Source organism: Hyperoodon ampullatus, assembly GCF_949752795.1.
Source record: "Hyperoodon ampullatus genome assembly, chromosome: X".
Lineage (NCBI taxonomy): Eukaryota > Metazoa > Chordata > Mammalia > Artiodactyla > Ziphiidae > Hyperoodon > Hyperoodon ampullatus.
This window is the reverse complement of record NC_136913.1, coordinates 55,021,365-55,042,969: the sequence shown is the minus strand read 5'-3', so window position 1 is coordinate 55,042,969 and position 21,605 is coordinate 55,021,365. Positions and strand designations below refer to the sequence as shown.

Genomic DNA, 21,605 nt, shown 5'->3' with positions numbered 1-21,605 from the left:
CCCAGGTGCCCAAGTGGAGTAAAGAAACTAAAGAAAAAGAAAGCATATCATTTCCATGTAAATAAATTAGTGAAGAAATACTCTCTTGATTTTGATTCCCTCCTCTGTCTCTCTAAAACCCATGCCCCTTTGAGAGTGACAGTGAGGTCAGCTGCTAGCCCATGGCCTGCTGGGAGTGTGTCCCAGATGTTCAGTTCCAGGATCCAGCTGTTATTGCTTGAGAGACAGAAGCTTGAAGCTGTCATCCAGGATGGATCTCCTGTTGCGCCGTAGCTTTCTCTGTCGATGCTGGTACCACACCACACCACCAAGAGCCAGAGCAATGAGCAGGAGGGTGACACCCATGGCCATCAAGACAGAAGTCAGTATCTTGATATCCTTTACAGGGATTTGCATGCCCAGCATCCTCACATTGCTTTCTCCAGTGTCTCTTGGGATTTCTACTGAAATGGAACAAGAGGCAAGTGGGAATCCTGGGATGGAGAATACTCTAAAATATCTTCTTTTATAGTCAACTCTGGGAGAGGAGAAATAAGATCATCCAAATAGGACAGAGGAACTATCCTAATCCCTCAAAAGATCAGCCAGTGATGACAGATTCGGAGGTTACAGAGAACCAGCGTAACAAAATGCCATAGCTTAGAAAATTATTAGGAACATTGAGGCACCAATAACCCCATGGAAAGAGCTAACACTAAGAGTGAGAAGGGCCTTGACATATTTCTTTAAATATATAAAAGCCTGTGATGTAGAAAAAAAAAAAGAATTGAATTTGGTTTGTGTGGTTCCAGAGGGTAGAACTGGGAACAGTAAGTAGAAACTCCTGAGAAGCAGTTTGACTCAATTATCTAGCTTATCAATACTCACTTTGACCATTGGACCATGACAAGAGCCTGCCTCTGTGCTGTCTGGTCTCTCACATCTTTGGGTCATTATAACATTGACGTCACATTGATCTTTCTAGGTGAAATATCTAATTTTCTTAGTTCCTGGCATACAAACTTTTGATGATCTCCAATTAGCCTATGGAATAAAGCTCAGACTCAAGTCAGACATTTCAACTCTCACTATCAGTTTCTAACTTAGCCTACACTTATTTACTGTCTTCAGGGATAGCAACTCATTCTTTGTTCTGCAGAATGGGTGAGCCTCTTTCAGGTCTCCAAGACTTTCTCATGCTGCTCCCGTTGCCTGAACACCCTTCTTCTTCCTCATCATTCTATCCCTAGCTTAAACATTATAGGTCTAAGCAAAGCTTTCTTCAATTCAGCTGTATAACTAACAATGGTCTTTCTTTTGTGTGCCCAAAGTACCTGTACTGTTTGTACTCCCACAATTTACTTGCTTGGGCCAAGTGACCTAATTCACCCTCACCTCTGGATTTCAGTCTCCTCTTTTATAAAATGTGGAGAATAACCATACTTAATTCAGTGGTTTATTGTGAGACTTGAGTGAGTTGATATTCATAAAATATTTAACATAGCTCCTGGAAGACAGCAAATGCACAATAATTGATCAGTTATTATTATTTTTTCCCCACTTAAAAAAAATAACATATAGTATCCAGCACTGCAATTATTGTCTCTGTGTCTCATTCCACTTTTAGACATGAATCTCTTGGAAAATAGTGACGATGTCTTACTTTTGTGGTGTCTCTGGCAGTTAGTATGTGTTTGATGAATGTATAACTGGATGAATCAATATTCTTACAGAACTGAGAGAAGATGAAATATAATGAGTTCAAATGGGAGCTGGGAAACATTCTGGTTTTGAGTTTACATTCTACCACTTACTTCTCTTGTGACCTTGGAAAAATCACTTTCCATCTCTCAGTTTCTCATGCAGAAAATATTGGGCTTTAGTAGACCACCAGTTTTGAGGGGTTTTCCCCACTGTTGAACCTTTTTAACAAACAAGAGCTTATGAGGATGTATGTATGTATGTACACACTGATATGTACAAATTCATATACAAATGTATGCACAAAATATGTATATATAAAAATATATGTGTGTATATATATACAAATACATATACATATATGTATGTCACTGCTCTCTCTGCTTCACCTTACCTCTCCCTAACCCTCCATGACATAACCTAGTCCCCTGGTTGACTGTTTATAAGATACTTAGATCATTAGGACCTTTCCAAACAGAGCTGAAAAACCTCCAGACTAAACTGAAGATCTCTAACATCCATTCTAGCCTCTCACAACTTTCTGAATCTTTCTCAGTTCAGGTACAAATGAGGTAGAGAGTGAAAGCATTATTTGAACCCAGCCTGGATAGAACAAGAATCTCTATTTTCTGGAAGGACAGAAATGGATGGTTCTAAAGCATCAACTCTTTAGTATTCTATAGTATTCTATACCTGGTGCGGACTGAATGGCATTTGTCCTAGTTTCACACTGTCCTTGTGGGGAATTCATGTCTGTTCTATAGCACCTTCATTCACAACTCGGCATGACCTTGAATTTTATTTCCCCTCACACATTAGTAAGAGGATAAGATAGCAGCCTTCAACTGAGCATGAGGTAATTTTCCTCAACTCAGGATGTTGGGCCTGGGGGGTCAGAGAGAATAAACCTGCTGAGGGAAGCTTAACTGGAAGCTTAACCTTAGATTCCTGACTTCTGAAGTCTTAAATAAATCTCAGGATGTTTTCTGTTAGTATTGAGGTCACCTTTCAGCCATGTGAAACCCATCTTCTAGAGGCACTGAACTTTTCCCCAAATGCACAACATATATAACTACCCAATCTGTGTATCATTCTCCCTACCTTTTCCAGTCTCTTCAGAGATGATGGTGGTAGTGCTTAAGTGTTCTGGAGGAAAAAGAGAAAAGAGGTTAGTCCTATTCTTGTTTCCTACCTATCCACAGGCTTGTTGTAGGAGGTTAGCATTGGTTGGAGGAAACTCTCTGTGATATAGTAAGCAAAACGGAGGTGACTGGAATTAACTGTCTTGTGATCAAAGTCAGTATTGGTATATGGATTTGATTTTGAGCAGTGACACAAAATATAAGCAAGAGCATAGGCTTAGGAGTCCAAAAGGTAAGTCACCCCTCTGCCAAAATTTACATATTTATTGGCACTTTATCCTCATTATTGCTATTTTTGCCACCTTTCCCCATCCTTCTTTCAGGAAGCCCCTGCTCTTTGTCAAAGCTGCATCCCTACATATTCAACCTTTTTAGAATACTTCTTCCTCTTCTTGCTTTAATGAGGCTGAGCTCTTTTCTGAGAACTATACTTCCTTTTTATCTTCTCAATACTGCTTTGAGATTATTTATTATTCCTCCCCTTTTTGCAAAGATCCCTCTCTTTTGAGGCTTATATTATTTGGCTAAAAATTCACAACCACTTCTTGTCACTGTTACCTAACAGTTCTCTTCATTCATGGAAGTCTTTGGTACGTGGCTCAGTCTTTCTTGTCTTCAATTCCCATCATGAGTGTTGACCTATCCAACACTTAAGCTGCACAGTTTTTAAACCTCTTAACTCTAACAAATTTCAAATATACTCCAATTCTATCAACCACTCTTATGGTCACATTGGACTAATTATGCAGAATTGCTCCATCTCATAAGTCTAAAATCTAACAACATCCTCCTATTCTCTCCATGTTCTAATGCTATTTATTCTATTTCACCTGTTATTTTCTCCTCTCATGAAGACCTCTAGCTCCTGGACACCTCCATTTTTCTAACCTCACCAGCTTCATCCTGTTTTTTTCTTCCATTCCTGGCCAGGCTGGACTCCATTTTCTATCACTTCAACTACTAACTTACCAGGAAAGTTATAATCATTTGCTGAAGCCCCAGTAACTATACTTTCATTGCATTTTTTTTCTGGTATGATGAATGCTGGTGGAGAAACGTCACACAATTATAAAGATCAGTATTCTTTGGGTCCAACTTCAACTAAGTCCTCAGTGCTGCTTGGCAATACTTAATTTATTTTCCATCACTCAGAGTAACTTTTTCCCTACTACCCAGAGTGGTTATTTCATAACCACTTTACCCACTCTTCTCAAGCCCCTTACACTATCATCTATCTTTCATTCTCAGTAGATGACTCTGTCTCTCCATCACAGATGAAACACAGACCATCAGACAGAAATATCTACCTTTTTGTCAAGCTGCTCACCCAAACCTACACATTGGTCTTTTTCTGTTTTCCCTCTTCTTTTAGTAGAAAAAGATGACCTTACCCCACTCTAATATTTTTTGTAGCTCTGGCTTTCAACCCCTGCTTCTTCACCAGGAAGCCCTTTCCAACAATTAGTCTTTTATTCCCTATCTGTCTTCAACTCTTCCCTCTGGTTGGCCTGTTAGCTTATATGTGATTGGAACAATATCAAATTAGACCATAGTCTGTCAAACAAACAAAAGGTAAATAGGTAAAATTTATGGACTGGGTCATTATTATAGAGAGAGGTAAGCTATTATTATTCATGGAATTTCCTTGATGATATGTATTGATGCAGTCTCTTATCCATTAGATGGTCCATATTTGACATGACCCGTTACTACACATGGAGACAATCTATTGCTTTGGATCTATAACATCTTGATGATACATCAATTCACCACTTGACTTTGATTCTAAGGACTGACAGGATACAACAAAGAATTATGTGTGCCTGTCTGGGTGGTAGGGAATAGTACTACAGTAGTAACTGGAAGACACATTCTAGCAGTATGTGTTACCAGAGAACAAAGTTTTCCAAAGATATAAGAAATCATAATGTATAAATTATTCGTCTCCCTCCCTGGGGGTAAATAGCAGAGTTGTATTTTCTACCCTGGTTTGCTAGCCCTGTTTAAATGTCTAAAGACATATTCCCACTTTCTATTCCTGCTGACAGAATGTCAATGGCTGGGAATCCCAGAATACCTACCTCAATATAACCAGTTTTCAAAACAGCATGACTTAAAAAAAAAAAAAAAAAAAGAACAGGAGAAAAAATAACCTCTCTTGATTCATGTGGGTCCCAGGAGTTTCTATTGAGCCTCTTGCAAGGGGGATAATGATGAGTACTGGATTCAGGTTAAGAGGCTTAAGAAGTGAGACTCAACCCTTTAATGGCCCAAAGACACAAAATTCAACACAGCCTATTCTTCTATGTTATTGGTGGTGAACAAAGATTTATTGGTAAAGAAAATACCCTGGCTATTACTTCTCCATATAACAAATACAAGGAAAAAGTTTTTTCCATCCTTGTTAGCATCTGTCTGGGATTAGTTGTAATTGAAGGCTAATATCTCTTTCCAGCCTTAGACAATCCCCACAAAACAAACCAATTAAGGGGTGACTGTTAGAATTATATTTTTCCTTTATATAAAAAATAACATTAATAAGATTCCTTTGAAATAATTAATACCTCTAATAAACTCTAAAATAATAAATTTACATACAAATTAAATGTATTCAAAGGAAGCAAATCTACACTAAACATCAATGCATACAGCCCAGCCAGGCTGAGTCAATTCATGTGAGCTCAACAAGTATCAAAGAAATTAGGAGGGGGCATGGGCAGGGGAGCAACAGGGAATGAGAAATGTTGGTTGGGAGAACATGAGAAGGGGTCTGTTCTGTCTTCTTGGGATCAGAAGATGGATGTAAGTCACTTCTTGGATTATCTGGTTCTTACAGGCTAGATACAGTGCTAGAAGATAGCTTAATTAGGCTTTACCTCTTTGGGACAAAACCATAAAGATAGTCTCCATGCCAGCATGGACATGGTCTGTAACATGACAGTGAAGCAGCCATGTCCCAGGGTTGCTGGTCACCATCTCCACAACTTCAAAGGTCCCTGGGAACAGATCCACCACGTCTGCCCGGTAGCTCTCTCCACTCTGCAAGAGAGATTGTGGGTGAGAGAGAGAAAGTGAAGGGTAGAGATAGTCTCAGAACTTATAGGACTTAAAAGGCTTGGGTATCCACACCAGGGACATAGAACCTTAAGATTCACAGACCAGAGAACAGCTTAAAGATTCCATCTTATCCATCTCCTCTGTGAACCCACCCATACAAACTGACTCAACAGAGGAGACTCTCTCCTCCTAATTTTTCTTAAAGTCTCCCAAAGTAAAGTTCATTTAGTCTTTCATTAGGGGGCTAAAAACTAGTATATCCATAATTTTTAGCAGGCTTAAGCCTTGACCCCTAGGAAGGATCCACATATTTACTTTAGAAATGAAACTCAATTTAGTTTCTCCTCTATGCCACCACCTTTATCAGGACTTCTAAGTCTTTAAGTCCACATTAATGCCTACAACTCTGACCCCTTTTCCTAAGGCAAAATCTTCTTCTTCAAAACCCACATGTAGTCCCATATACGTCCTAAATTGAAGTTCTGGAATGGATTAAGGACTTTCAGAGATTGTGAGACACTACTCTGAAATTTCTTACTCAGTCTGACTGCTTACTGGACCTCAAGTCCCTGACTGAGACCCAATTACATTTATTCCTTCAATCTCTGTATCCCATAAATGAGCCATTCATTTCCTCTATATCATAGGAGAAAACTAAGGCCTGGAGGGCAATGACTGACCTTGGGATACAAAGCCAAACTAGAATTCCCTGATCAATACTCCACGTACAAGACTTTTCTTCTTTTAACTGATTATTATCATGTTTCTTTTTATTCTCTTCTTTCTTAATGGATATCAAAGCACTCTGAGGGACTCAGCCTTCTTTCCAGCTCACCCGATAGAGAAAGCTTTCTGCATGGAAATGGACAGTGTGTAGGTCGATATCTTGTCCCATGGCCAACATGTACCAAGCCACTCGTTCTCCTTTGTACATGGTAAGGCCCCTGAGATTGGCATAGAGCTTTCCATTAATGGCTGTAAGAGAAGAAAAACTATTTTATATCTCTCATTTTGACTTACCACTGCCACTACCCTAGAGCTAATCCCTATCATCTCTGATGATAGCAACACCCTCCTAAATTCTCTCATTTTTATTCCATTTGTCCCTCTCCAGTCTATCTTCCACATTGGTGTTATAAGACTGGTCTTTCTAAATAACTAATATGATCATGCTATTCTGCTGCTTAAAATACTTTAATAGCTCCCTCCTGCCAAAAATATCAAGTCCATGCCTCCTTAGCTCAGCCAACAAGGTCCTTCAAAATAGAGCCCCAAACTACCTTCCAAAACTCATCTACCACTGTCTAACATATTTATTTCAGTTAAGGTGATTTTTTCACCATCCCCCCATATGGCCCCATATTCATGTTCTCTGTGTTCTTGCTCATGTTTCTGATCTTCCCTCCCAGAAATTTTCCCTTCTTTTATCCATCTTTTCAAAGTCCAGTCATACCTTCACATCTTCTAATAATACTTCCCTGATCTAGCACCTCTCAGCACCTCTCATTGCCTGCATTACTTTCCACATCTGAACTCCTCTAGTACTGTCTATACTACCCTTTGGAACTCACTAGAAACTGCCTTCTACATTTACCTATCTTTTAATTTGTGGAATTTTATATCCCCAACTAGGTTGTAGGTTTCTATTAGGCAGGGAATAAATGTATATACTATATTCCTTGTATTCTTCAGAACACCTAGCAGACACCTGAGCCTACAATAAATGTAAAAAAAAAAACCTGTCATATTCTTGGAATTTATAATGACATTAACACATGGGACTCATCATCTGCCTCTTCCCAGGCCACATCCTATGCTTTAAAAACAACAAACCACTCATCACCATGTTAATTCACACTGTCAAGATTATGCCCAGGATACACTCCCCCACTTTTCATGTTATCACAGAGGGAAGATGATTTATACCCTACATCCCAAGAGAGGAAATAATGGAAGGAACATTTATAGCCTATTTACTCTGGCCAAATTTTGTATTTGAGAGAAGGGACTAAATATGCTCAACTCAGTCTGACCATAGAAAGTGGTGCAGATGGATTTGTTATTCCATCATGGAGAAGATTTTGTCCCTGTGAAGGAGGAGGGTATTGTTGTCCCTCTACGTCAATGACAGAATGAAAAATCTATCCACTGTTGGGGGAGTATTAGTAAGCCTATTTTGTTGCAGAACTAAATTCAGTTTGCCAATTAGCTTTCTCAGTAAGTTCACATTGGATCTTAAGCGTCTCTGCCTCTTTCTCAATTGGTTCAGGAATCTGGAAGTGAGGGAAAGGGTATTATTGGTTAGCCCTCAGACACCAACATTATTTTTTTTTCTCTAGTGCCAGCACTCAGAGAGTTTTCAACAAATGCTTGATAGGTAGATAGATTGATAGCTGAAGAGTTTGGATGAATAAACATAAACAAACAAATGGAAATGAGCATTAGCTAAACCCCTGTACTAGCAAGATCTGTGTCCTCTTTCCATTTTTGTTTTGGGCAATTTATTTCTCTGATTTGAAAGGAGCTAAAAAATTCATTTTGTAAAGTTTATGAATCACTGGATTCCATGTGAATCACTCATATTTCCATCAAGGGGAAATAGCTAGAATCTGTGTGACAATGAGATACTACTTCTGAGTTCCAGTAGAGTCACCATCAAAACTGCAACTTATCCTCAAATCAAAGAAATACTATACTAGAAGAGATAGTGAGAAATCACTTCATACTTAAATTCTCCCTCTTCTTTGAGATTTTCTCTTTTTTTAAAGATACACAAATCTCTAGAATGAAGGCAGGCTTGAGTGCACAATTTACCTCCAAAATCCATTTGAGCATCAAGAAGCTCTTATTTGTATGTAATATAACCCAGTATGCTGCTCTCTGAGGCTCTCTCTCCAATCCTTCCATCTGTAAATTGAACCTTTGTTTTAAAAATAGATTAAAAGATAAGCTGTCCTTCATTTGTCTATATTAGAATATATTGAGAAAACAGATCTCAGATCCAGAGTGGTAAGGAAATAAGATAATATTGAGAAACTAAACTCAGAATTTTTAAGTAGAGAGGCCCTAATCAGCCAGTGCACCAGTTACATTGAGGGTCATAAATGTCCATCTTGCCTTCTCTAATATGTTAAAATGTGCTAGTGTCACCAGAGCAACTTTACAGAGTCAACTTCCTGCTTTCTGGGCACTTGAACTAATGTAGACCACATTACCTATTTTATGTATGAAATATATAATACTGTAGTAGGAGACTTTTTTTCTAATTTGTGCCCATTCCACTTTCCTATCCTTTCAGAAATTATGCTCCCTTGGGTTGTGATGGGCCTATCAGATACCCCCATGCAGCCAGTAGGGACTTCTTTGGAAGAGGGTTAGGTTCTTTTCTACAGACCATGCATTTTATTGCTCTCCAAGAAAGTCTCATCCTGTAGGTTAATATGGCCTGGATCCTGGGGCCCATAAGTTTCCACATTCTCTTCCAGATACCAAGACTGGTTCTCATCAAAAATCAAGAATAACAAGGCAAATTCTCGGTCCATGTCACGTCGTCCTCCATTGGGCTCTAGGATGCCCTTTCGGCAGATGGCCAAGGGTCCCACCAGGCCACTGTACATGTCCTAAGGATAGGAGGAAGAGGGAGAGAGTGAACTATATGGAGTTGTTTCTGGGTGGTAGTGCTCTGCAGAGAGACAAGCTAACATCCAAGCCCATTGTGCCCTCAGCAATTCATCATAATGTCTTGTATTTATAAACACCTCAACTATATTATCTGAATTCATCTTCACTACCATCTTGGGACACAGGTAAGATATGCTATCTCACTAATGATTTATCTCTGCTGGACCATTCGTTGATCTCCAAACTCACCAATCATTTTCACAACACAATGCCTTTTCTCAGGCTGTTTCTTCTTCCTGTAATGCCCACCCCCCACCATATCCCTATCTTTTATCATAATGCTATTCAGCTTTCAAGGCTCAATGTTTATCTACCTACCATTATGTTGCCTTCTCCAGTTTCCCCCTCATTCATCCTCTCCTCCAAGCAAAAGTAATCACTCTCTCATGGACCCCCACAGCAGTTTCTATTAAATGGTTTTAAAGAGCTGCTTATACTATGCTATATTTAAAATTTATTTTATATATATATATATATATATATGTATATGTATATATATAATATATATATTTAATGTTAACATTATGTTTATATTCATCTGTCTCCCACAACTAGATCACACTCTTTGAAAATGGGAACTGTATCTTACATTTGTATCATCCAAAGCACCAGGTAAAATGTAGTAGGCTCTCAATAAATGATAGCTGACATCTGCCTGTGGATGGGTGGCTACATAAATAAGCCCATTTTCCAGGAAACAGAGGCAAAATGACTTGCCTAAAGTCACTTCAAAAGCAAGACAGAACAAAATTTGGGTTAGAAACCCAATCTCTTGACAACCAATCCTAGGTTTCTTAAATGATAACATACTGCCTTATATTATCCAAGAAGAAGAAACAAGGAAGAAAATCCTCAGAACTAACATGTGGTGTTACCTATTCCCCTCATCCCTCCTCCTACCTACTAGAATAAGCCCAGCATTTGAGGAATTTCACCTGAACCCTGGACTTTAGTGCTAGGCTTCTTATTACATCTGTTTAATAACTTATTTTTGCTAGGCAGCCTGCCCACTTCTGAGACAACTCCAGGAAGCCAATATTGTCTTTACCTTGATGGGATCCACTGCAGAATAATAGATCCAGGAAACACAAGTAGAATCATTGGGCCCAGGGCCAGATCTCTCTGGAATGTTCCATTGGTAAGTGAGAACCTCACCTAGAAGTGGTAACAGGAGTCTCCAGTTGGACCAGATTAGAAATTTCTCCCAGTTCCGGGGTATCCCTAAGAGGTTGTGGCAGGTGAGTCCCAGGACCTTTAAGATATTTCTCCATCATTTCCATATCAGTCTTCATTTTATTTTTGTGACTTTATTCTTCTCCCTCCTGGAACACCCTCAACAGCTCTTCTACTGTCCCTATCTTTAAATATTCAGGTCCAATACTCTAGTAAGGTAGTTCTGCTACTATTCTCCCTGCTTATAATGACCTTCCTTCTTTGGCTCTGTTTTGGTCTCCTTATCCTGCTGCTGCCTCCTAAATGCAGATGTTTCTTCAAGGCTCTGGCTCTAATCCTCTTCTCCTCTTTTTCCATACTGTCTCCATGGAAGCTTTCAGCCATCTTTCTGACGTCAATTATGATCTGCGTGTATTGATGTCTCAAATACTTAGACAGACTTTCCTTGTCATTAAGCTCCAATCAAAAATGGGCATAGAGAGAACGTACCTCAACATAATAAAGGCTATATATGACAAATCCACAGCAGGCATCATACTCAATGGTGAAAAACTAAAGCATTTCCTCTAAGATCAGGAACAAGACAAAGATGTCCACTCTCACCACTATTATTCATCATAGTTTTGGAAGTCCTAGTCACGGCAATCAGAGAAGAAAAATAAATAAAAGGAATACAAATTGGAAAAGAAGTAAAACTGTCACTGTTTGCCGATGACATGATACTGTACATAGAGAATCCTAAAAATGCCACCAGAAAACTATTAGAGCTAATCAATGAATTTGGTAAAGTTGCAGGATACAAACTTAATGCACAGAAATCTCTTGTATTCCTATACACTAGTGATGAAAAATCTGAAAGAGAAATCAAGGAAACACTCCCATTTACCATTGCAACAAAAATAATAAAATACCTAGGAATAAACCTACCTAGGGACACAAAAGACCTGTATTCAGAAAACTATAAGACACTGATGAAAGAAATTTAAGATGATAACAACAGATGGAGAGATATACCATGTTGGTTTTTTGGAAGAATCAATATTGTGAAAATGACTCTACTACCCAAAGCAATCTAAAAATTCAATGCAATCCCTATCAAATTACCAATGGCATTTTTTACAGAACTAGAACAAACAATCTTAAAATTTGTATTGAGACACAAAAGACCTCGAATAGCCAAAGCAGTCTTGAGGGAAAAATATGGAGCTGGAGGAATCAGACTCCCTGTCTTCAGACTATTTATTTATTTATTTGTTTCTTTGTTTGTTTGTTTGTTTGATGGGATTAACAGAAACAAACTACTATATATAAAATAGATATGCAAAGAGGATACACTGTATAGTACAGGGAATTATAGCAATTATCTTAAAATATCTTATAATGGAGTATAATCTGCAAAAATATTGAATCATGATGTTGTATAACTAAAGTTAACATAATATTGTAAATCAAAGACTGAACATTGGGGACAGAGTCAAGATGGCAGAATAGGAGGATGTGGAGTTTGCATCTCCTCACAAATACATCAAGAATACATTGGAACAATTCTCAGAGAGCACCTACCGAACACTAGTGGAGGACCTCGGACACCTAAGGGGACAAAAAAATCCCCGAGCAAGCAGGTAGGATAAAGGAAAGAAGGAAAGGGGGAAGAAAAGTGGAAACAGGATGGGACCAGTGCCCCTGAGGAGGAGCTAAAGGAGAGCAGAGGTTCCCACACTCAGAAAAGCTCACTTACAACAAGGGGAAGAGTGGTGACAGAGAGGGACTTTCAGGGGATTGGGAGATTGGAGGGGAGTGCAGCAACCAGTCTGTGGAAGGCAGGACAGAGTAATACCTATTCACATAGTCTGTGCCACAGCCCTGCACACCCCAGCCTGAGTTGTGTATAGGAGGGCTGGGTGCTGGAGAGTGAGGTTTGGAGAGTGAACCCAGGGAAGGGGTAGCTGTTGGTTGTGAGGAGACAGCCTGCGGCAGCAGGAGGGAAGGGCTCCACAGCCAGAAAGGTTTGCAGAGGAAGCCCAGGCCACCATGGAGGTGAGATGCAATTGTTGAGTGGTGTGCAAAGGGCAGGGCTGCCATTGGAATGCCCTTTCCCACTCGTTGGGCTGGCCTCCTTTGGTAACGTCAGTTGTGCATGCCTGAGCAGGCTCGCCCACCCTGAAAACCAGGGTTCCCCTCACCTGCTCAGGCCTTGGCAAACCTGCTAGGGCCCCAGGCCTGAGCCACATCCCTGCCAAAGCCTCCTCCGGCCACATGGGTCCAGGTGGACCTGAGCAAAACTCCCCCAAAGCATCCATGGGCTGTGTGGGTCTTGGCAGTCTGCTACCACCCCTGACAAATCTTCTTTTGTCCACGCAGGTCCTGGCAGGCTGAGCACCACCCTTCTCCAAAGCCTCCTCCATCTGTGCCAGCCCCTGAAGCCATGCCCATGGAAGTCTGCACTCCAGCTGGCCTATGCAAGCATGTGTGCTCCAGGCCAGCTTCAGGAGCAGATGCTGGTGAGAGGAACACAGACAGAGGTGGGGATGACACAGCTGGTCCAGAGACCTACCAAGAGGTCTTGGAGGAACTCCTGGGTAGGTGGGGGTTGGCTGTAGCTCACCATGGGTGCAGGGACATTGATAGTGGAGGCATCACAGAATTTTCCATTTTTTTAATTTTTTTATATTTTTATCTTTAACTTTATTTTTTAAACTTTTAAAATTATTTTATTTTACCTTTTTGCTGTTGTTCTATTTTGCTTTGTTATTTCATTTTTATTTTTTCTAATATATTTTTTATCTTTCTAATTTTATTTTTCTTTTTTATTCTTTGTTATTGTCCTGCTCTTTGTTATTTGTTGTCCTTTTCTTCCTATTGGATTGCTATTTTGATATTTTTGTTTAGTTTTGTTTTGCTTTGTTTATTATTTTCTTTTGTTTTTATCCTTTTTTTCTAGTTTTGATTTTTTGTGTGTGTCATTTTTGTGTGTTTGCCTTTTCTTCACTTAGCTTTTCTTTTAGTTTGTTTTTTGATTTTGTTTTCAGTTTTCTGCTTGGGTTAGTTTTGTTTATATTATTGGTTTTGGTTTTGGGGCTCTCTTGTTCATTTTGGTGTCTTCTTGTTTTTTGCTTTCCTTCGGGTTTTTGTTGTAGTTGTTTGTTTGTTGTTTTGTTTTTTGTTTATTTGGATTTGTTTTATTGTCTTTGGTTTTATTTGTCTGTTTGTTTTCTTTTGTTTGTGTGATTGTTACTTCTTATTTTTGTTGGTTCGGTTTTGTTTTTATTATTTGCCTTGGAATTTGTCTGTTTTTTGTTTGTTTGCTTGCTTTTGTCACATCACACAGCTTGCAGGGTCTTGGTTCCCAGGCCAGGGGTTAGGCCTGAGCCCCTGTGGTGGGAGCACCAAATTCAAACAGCTGGACTATCAGAGAACTACGGGTCTCACGAAATATTAATCACTGTGAGGTCTCGAAGAAGTCCTCCTCTCAGCACCAAGATCTGGCTCCACCCAACTGCCTGCAAGCTCCAGTGCTGGACTCCTTAGGCCAAACAACCAGCAAGAGAGGAAAACAGCTCCACACATCAACAAAAATGATATGACAGAGAAATATGTTACAGATGAAGGAGCAAGGTAAAAACCTACAAGACTAAATAAATGAAGAGGAAATAGGCAACCTACCTGAAAAAGAATTCAGAGTAATGATAGTAAAGATGATCCAAAATCTCAGAAATAGAATGGAGGCACAGAACAAGACAAGGATACCCACTCTCACCATTTCTGTTCAGCACAGTATTGGAAGTCCTAGCCACAGAAATCAGGTAAGAAAAAGAAACAAAATGTATCCAAGTTAGAAGAGAAGAGGTAAAATTCTCACTATTTCTAGTTGGCATAATACTCTATATAGAGAACTCTATAGTCTCCACACAAAAACTATTAGAACTAATAAAGAAATTCAGCAAGGTTGCATGGTACAAGGTTAATATACAGAAATCTGTTGCATTTCTTTACACTAACAATGAAATATCAGAAAGTGAAAGTAAAAAGTAATCCTGTTTAAAATGGTGTCAAAAAATACCTAGGAATAAACTTAACCAAGGAAATGAAAGACCTATAAACTAAAAGCTATAAAACATTGAAAACAGTAATTGGAGATAATTCAAGGAAATTGAAAAATATCCCATGCTTTTAGATTGGAAGAATTAATATTGTTAAAATGGCCATACTACCCAAATCAATCTACAGATTTAATACAATGCCTTCAAAATACCCATGATATTTTTCACAGAACTAGAACAAATAATCTTAAAATTTATATGGAATGAAAAAAGACCCAAAATTGCCAAAGCAATCCTAATAAAAAAGAACAAAGCTATACTTCCAGACTTCAGACAACACTATAAAGCTACAGTGATCAAAACAGCATGGTATTGGCACAAAAACAGACATTTGGATCGATGGAACAGAATAGAGAGTCAAGAAATAAACCCACACACCTACAGTCAATTAATCTTTAACAAATGAATCAAAACTGTACAATGGAAAGAAAGCAGTCTCTTCAACTAGTGGTGTTAAGAAAGCCAGATGGCCACATGTAAATCAATGAAAATAGAACACTCGAACACTCCCTCATACCATATTCAAAAATTATTCAAACTGGTTTAAAGACTTAGATCTAAGACATGAAAGCATAAAACTCCTAGAAGAAAACAGAGGCAAAACATTCTCTGACATAAATCATAGCAATATTTTCTTAGTTTGCTCTCCCAAGGTAAAAGTAATAAAAGCAAAAGTAAACAAATGGGACCTAATAAAATCTAAAAGCTTTTGCACAGCAAAGGAAATCATCAATAAAACAATAAGACAACCTGTGGAATGGGAGGAAATATTTGCAAACAATGGAACAAACAAGAGATTAATATCCAAAATATATAAACAGTTCATACAATGCAATATTAAAAAAATAAAGAACACAATCAAAAAATGGGCAGAAGACCCAAATAGACATTTCTCCAAAGTAGACATACAGATGGCCAACAGTCACATGAAAAGATGCTCAACATCGCTAATCATTACTGAATTGCAAATCAAAATCACAATGAGGTATCACCACACACTGGTCAGAATGGCTACCATCAAAAAATCTACAAACAACCAATGCCGGAGAGGGTGCAGAGTGAAAGGAACCTTTGTACACTGTTGGTGGCAATGTAAATTGGTTCTGCCTCTATGGAAAACAGTAAAGAGTTTCCTTAGAAAATTAAAAATGAAACTACAACGTGATGCTGGACATATATTCAGAAAAGATGAAAATTCTAATTCTAAAGATATGTTCACCCCAATGTTCATAGTAGCACTATTTATAGTAGCCAAGATATGGAAAACACCAAATTGCCCATCACAGATGATTGGTTTAAGAAGATGTGGTATATTGGGCTTCCCTGGTGGCACAGTTGTTGAGAGTCCGCCTGCCGAAGAAGGGGACACGGGTTCGTGCCCCAGTCCGGGAAGATCCCACATGCCATGGAGCGGCTGGGCCCGTGAGCCATGGCTGCTGGGCCTGCGCATCCGGAGCCTGTGCTCTGCAACAGGAGAGGCCACAAGAGTGAGAGGCCCGCATACCGCAAAAAAAAAAAAAAAAAAGATGTGGTATAGATATACAATGGAATATTACTCAGCCATAAAAAAATAATGAAATATTGTCATTTGGAAAAACATGGATGGACTAGAGAATATTACACTCAGTGAAGTAAGTCAAACAGAAGAAGACAAATACTATATGATGTTATTTATACGTGGAATCTAAAATATAATACAAATGAATCTATATACAAAATAGAAATAGACTCACAGATATAGAAAGCAAACTTATGGTTACCAAAGGGGAAAGGGAGAGGGGAAGTGATAAATTTGGAGTATGGTATTAACAGATGCAAGCTACTGTACATAAAATAGATTAGGAACAAGGGTTTACTGTATAGCACAGGGAAATATATCTATATCTATCTATATATATATAACTGAATCACTTTGCTGTACAATATTGTAAATCAATTATACTTCAATAAAAAAATCGGAAACAAAAAAAACTAAAATCACAAGTGAGTGTAGGGATATTTTACCAACCTCACAGAAATAAAAAGGATTATAAGAAAACACCAAAACAATTATATATCCACAAATTATATAACCTAGATGAAATACACAAATCCCTAGAAATATACAAATTACCTATCAATACTATCAGTTTTTGATTTCATGTATGTTGGAGTTCTGTTGTTCAATGTGTGCATATTTAGGACAGTTTTTGTTTTATTTTTGAGAATTGATCTCTTTACTATACTGTATTATATTTCTTATTCCTGGTAGGTTCCTTAGTCTAAAGTGTACTTTCCCTGACAGTACTATTAGCAATGTTAGTGTTTACATGGTATGTCTTTGTCCATTCTTTCACTTTTATCCTATTTTTGCCTTTATGTTTACAGTGAATTTATTTTATATAACATATAGTTGGGTAATCTTCTAAAATCCAGTATCACAATATACATCTGTTTTTATTGGTGTGTTTATATTTGTTTAAATTTAAAATTATTATTGTTATCATTGAAATAAACTCTATCATATTGGTAGCTTTTTTCTATTTTTCTATCTTTTGTATTTTTCCTTCTTTCTTGCTTTCTTTTGCATTAATTGAGCATTTTATGTGATTCCATTTTTTCTCTATTATTAATTCACTCTACCCCTTTAAAAATGATTTTACTTATTGCTCTAGAATTTACAACATATATGGGAATCTATCTTCAAATAATATTATATTGGTTACTATGTAGCAAGAGATCTTTCCAACTGTATATTCCCAATACACCACTTCCAATCATTGTGGTATTTTTTGTCATATATTTTATATTTGCATATAGAAAAATACACTACATTAATAAAGTTTTCTTTTAGACAGTCTTTTGAGCACTAAAATGAAAAAAAATTTTATCTTTATTTATTCTATTTCCAGCACTCTTTATTTCATTGTATAGTTATCACTTGCTTTCTGGTGACATGTCAGTTCTTCCTGAAGTGCTTTCTTTAAAATTTATTGTAATATAGATATACTAGCAATGAATTCTTATAGCCTTTTTTTTCTGAGAATGTTTTTATTTTTCCTTATTTTCACAGCATATATAATTCTTCACTGACAGTATTTTTATTTCAGCACTTTAAAAATGTTTCATTACTGCTTTCTTGCTTTTATAGTTTCTGATGAGAAATTTGCCATAAGTTTTATCTTTGTTCCTTTGTATGTAATGTGCTTTGGTGTTATTTTCCTGGCTGTTTTCAAGATTTTCTGTTTGTCTTTGGTTTTAGTAGACTTTACATGGCATGACTAAGGGTGTTTGTAAGTGTGTGTGTGCATGTGTGTGTATTTATTTGTTTGCTTTTGGTAATTATCCCCATTGGTCTTCTCAGAGCTTCGTGATTCTGTAGTTCTGTGTCTACTGTTGATTTTGGAAAAGTTTCAGCTATTATTTCTTTAAATCTTTTGCTTTTCCTATCTCTCTTTCTTCTCTTATGATTTCAATTTCATTTATGTTAGAGTGTCTGATATTATCATGCAGAACTTACATGCTTCATTCTGTTTCTTTTTCCTCTTTTTTGTCTCCTAGTGTTTCAGTTTTGGTATTTTTTACTGACCTATCTTCAAGGTCAGTAGTCATTTTCTCAGTTGTGTGAAGTCTACTGAAGAGACCATTGAAAAGCCTCTCTCTCTCTCTCTCTCTCTCTCTCTCTCTCTCTCTCTCTCTATTTTTCATTTCTAGCATTTTCATTTGATTCTCTCTTATAGTTTTTAATTTCTCCACTGAAATTACCATCCCATTTTGCATGTTTGTCACCTTTTCCATTAAGGCCTTTAACATATTAATTGTAGTTATTTTAAAATTCCTGTCAGGCAGTTCCAACATCTATGTTATACCTGAATTTGGTTTGTTGTTTTTGTTTGTTTGTTTCTTAGAAGTATGGGCTGTTGAGGAATAGGAATCTGGTGTTCCCTAATATGCAAATTTTGCTATCTTCCAAATTCTTTTTTTTAAGTGAAAAGAATCTAGAAGTCAAAGGCTAAACTGTATGATTCAATTTTTATGACATTGTACATTGGAAAACCATAGGGATGTAGAACATAAGGAAAGTGGTTGACAAAAGTGGCAGGATTGGGGGAAAGGTTTGACTACAAAGAGGCAGCCTGAAGAAGTTTTTTGGGGGTAATGTAACTGTTCTGTATCTCGGTTATGGTGGTGAATACACAATTACATGCATATTCAAAATCCATGAAATTCTACAGTATGAGTGAATTTTACTAAATATAAAGTTATTTTTAATTTAAAAAATTCTAAAACAGAAGTATTAGTCCTTCCCTCTGTTAGAACCATGGGTCTTGACTAGGCCATGATCTGTGTGGTCAGGTCTTAAACTCTGCTGGGTAACATATTTTTCTTTGGCTGGGAGCCATGCAAGTCATCAGATGATGAAGTACAACACATGTATGGCTGAACAATTAAAATATCTGGGGCCCCTAAAATATTTATATTTGAAATGATTGTCACTTATACACAGAATTCTGATCCAAGTATGGACAAGATCCTTAGTTATTTAAAAACATGGATCAATGACCCTCATCCACAATCATGATTGCTGAATTCTGAAAGTCAGGATTTTGGTGCATAATGGAAATTTGAAAAATGCCTTGATTTCCATTTTAGGCTTTTTAAAAGAGTCTGATTTCAATTTAATTTTACTGTAAAATATATTCATTAATGTATAATATATACTTCCTTGAAAAAGGCTAAAAAAATTCTTATAGCACTAACACAGATCACTTCAGTCACTGTTGAAGAACCAATTATTTCCCTGAGCTACTGAAGCTTTTTTAATGCTGATGGGAGTGACAGTGAAGGATACAGAAGTAGCCTAAGAGTTGAACATTAGCCAAAAGAAAATGGATTGCCCAAAAAGAATTCTCAACAACCAGATCACTTATATCTGCTGTTGGAAAGCTGCTTGCAAGCATCTGGCTATTAAAGCAGACACAAAAAGCAACCCTCTTTACCAGAGGGTAAAGAAGCCTCATCATCACAGGGTTCTCAGGAGGCAGTCTAAGACACAATGTAGGAATATTGTGAACACACTTCCTTTCAGGAAAACACCAAATCTAAAGCTACTTATGGGAGAATTTCCTCTGAAAACGTCCTGAAAACTAGCTGAGTGGTTCCTTCACATTGGCAAATGAGAAAAGGATCATATCGAGGCAGTAGGAGAGGCTGAGACATGGTCTTACCATAAATCCCGCCCCAGTTCAACAATCCAGAATTAGGAGGGAACTCACAAAACCGAAGCTTCTCCCTGAGGAGCAAAGTGTTCATACCTCATATCAGCGCCCTCCCCCTTTAATACCTGAACCTGAAATATGAAGCTGTAAAATACCTGGCATTTTAAACCAATGGGGCTCATGTTCATGAGATCCAAAGCAACGTAGTGAACTAAGAAATACCTTCTAAATGGCTCACATGCAGACTCACTTGCCCCAGGGCCCAGCATAGGGGTAACCATTTGAAAAGCACTCAGACTTTATGTCAAAGAAATTCATTGCTAATCTTAAAGCACTGACCTAAGGAGCAGGGACATGTTTGGATAATCTCCATGGATGAAGATGCTGGTGGACACCATTTTCACACTCTCCCTCTAAAATGCTAAAGCTGACAAGAGCTATTTTTTCTCAATGGGTGCCATCTTTACCCACCAATTGGTGGGCACCATCTCTGTGCTCTGTCTCTCTCTCTCTCTCTCTCTCTGCCTTGATAAAGCTGGCAGGCACTAAGTCTTTTTTTTCCCTCAGTAAGTGCCACCTTCACTGTTGCCCTCTGCTACTGTCCAGAATGCCAGTATCTCCCAGAAGGAAGCTTTTATACATGTCTGGTGCCCCAGTTTTTATATCTGGTGCCCTGGTTTATGTGGCTGCAGCCCAGGAGATTCCCCTTAAATGCCTGGCTCTGGTGGCCAGGGGGGCCTGTGTTCCTGGGTAACATGGGATCATCACAATCAGAGAGACAGGTCCCAGAAGGCTACCATCCCTGGGGTACTGCACACACAGCAGACTGAAACAAACCCCCTGTCTTTCCTTGAAAGAGGCCCATTTGTTTGTCCTGGAGTTTTGACTTTGTGTGTGGGGGACGAGGGCTGTCTTCAGGTAAGATAAAGAGTTTTCCAGACAAGCAAAAATCTTAAGAAGTTCATCAGTACTAAACAAGAAAACTAGCATGGTGGATAAAAGACAAAAGTAGTTAAAATAACTATAAATACAATAATTAGTTAAGGGATATACAAAATAAAAAGATATAAAATGTGACATCAAAAGCATACAATTTGGGGGGGAAGGGTAAAAATATAGAGTTTGAGAATACATTCAAACATAAGTTGTTATCAACTTAAAATAGATGGTTATAAATAGAGGTTGTTATATGTGTTGTAGTAACTACAAAGGAAGACCTATAGTAAATACACAAAAGATAATGAGAAAGGAGTCCAAGCATATCACTAAAGAAAGTCACCAAACCACAAAAGTGAGCATGAGAAGAAGAAACAGAGGAACTACAAAACAGCTAGAAAATAATTAACAAAATGGTAATAAGTACATGATAAACATAGGATTATCATGAACATAGATGCAAAAATCCTCAACAAAATATTAGCAAACCAACATCAACAATACATTAAAAGGATCATACACCATGATAAAGTGAGATTTATTCCAGGGATGCAAGAATGGTTCAGTATCCACAAATCAATCAACATAATTATACACCACATTAACACAATGAAAGATAAAAGACATATAATCATCTC

General features: G+C 37.8%; 1 protein-coding gene across 2 annotated transcripts in view; it reads right to left on the bottom strand.

Annotated features, from left to right (window-relative positions):
• Positions 1-210: 210 nt before the first annotated feature.
• Positions 211-21,605, bottom strand: part of HEPH (hephaestin) — a gene marked incomplete at its 3' end in the record, with an annotated part of 96,103 nt that continues 74,708 nt past the window's right edge. Inside the window, exons 15-20 of one of the 2 annotated variants that reach the window (XM_079728266.1) lie at positions 10,609-10,715; positions 9,274-9,499; positions 6,715-6,854; positions 5,699-5,861; positions 2,782-2,826; positions 211-440 (exon numbers count right to left, since the gene is read on the bottom strand). In XM_079728266.1, coding sequence (XP_079584392.1) covers positions 211-440; positions 2,782-2,826; positions 5,699-5,861; positions 6,715-6,854; positions 9,274-9,499; positions 10,609-10,715 — 911 coding nt within the window. Of the gene's footprint in view, positions 444-2,781; positions 2,827-5,698; positions 5,862-6,714; positions 6,855-9,273; positions 9,500-10,608; positions 10,716-21,605 lie in introns of both variants that reach the window. The other variant, XM_079728265.1, reaches the window with a different exon arrangement.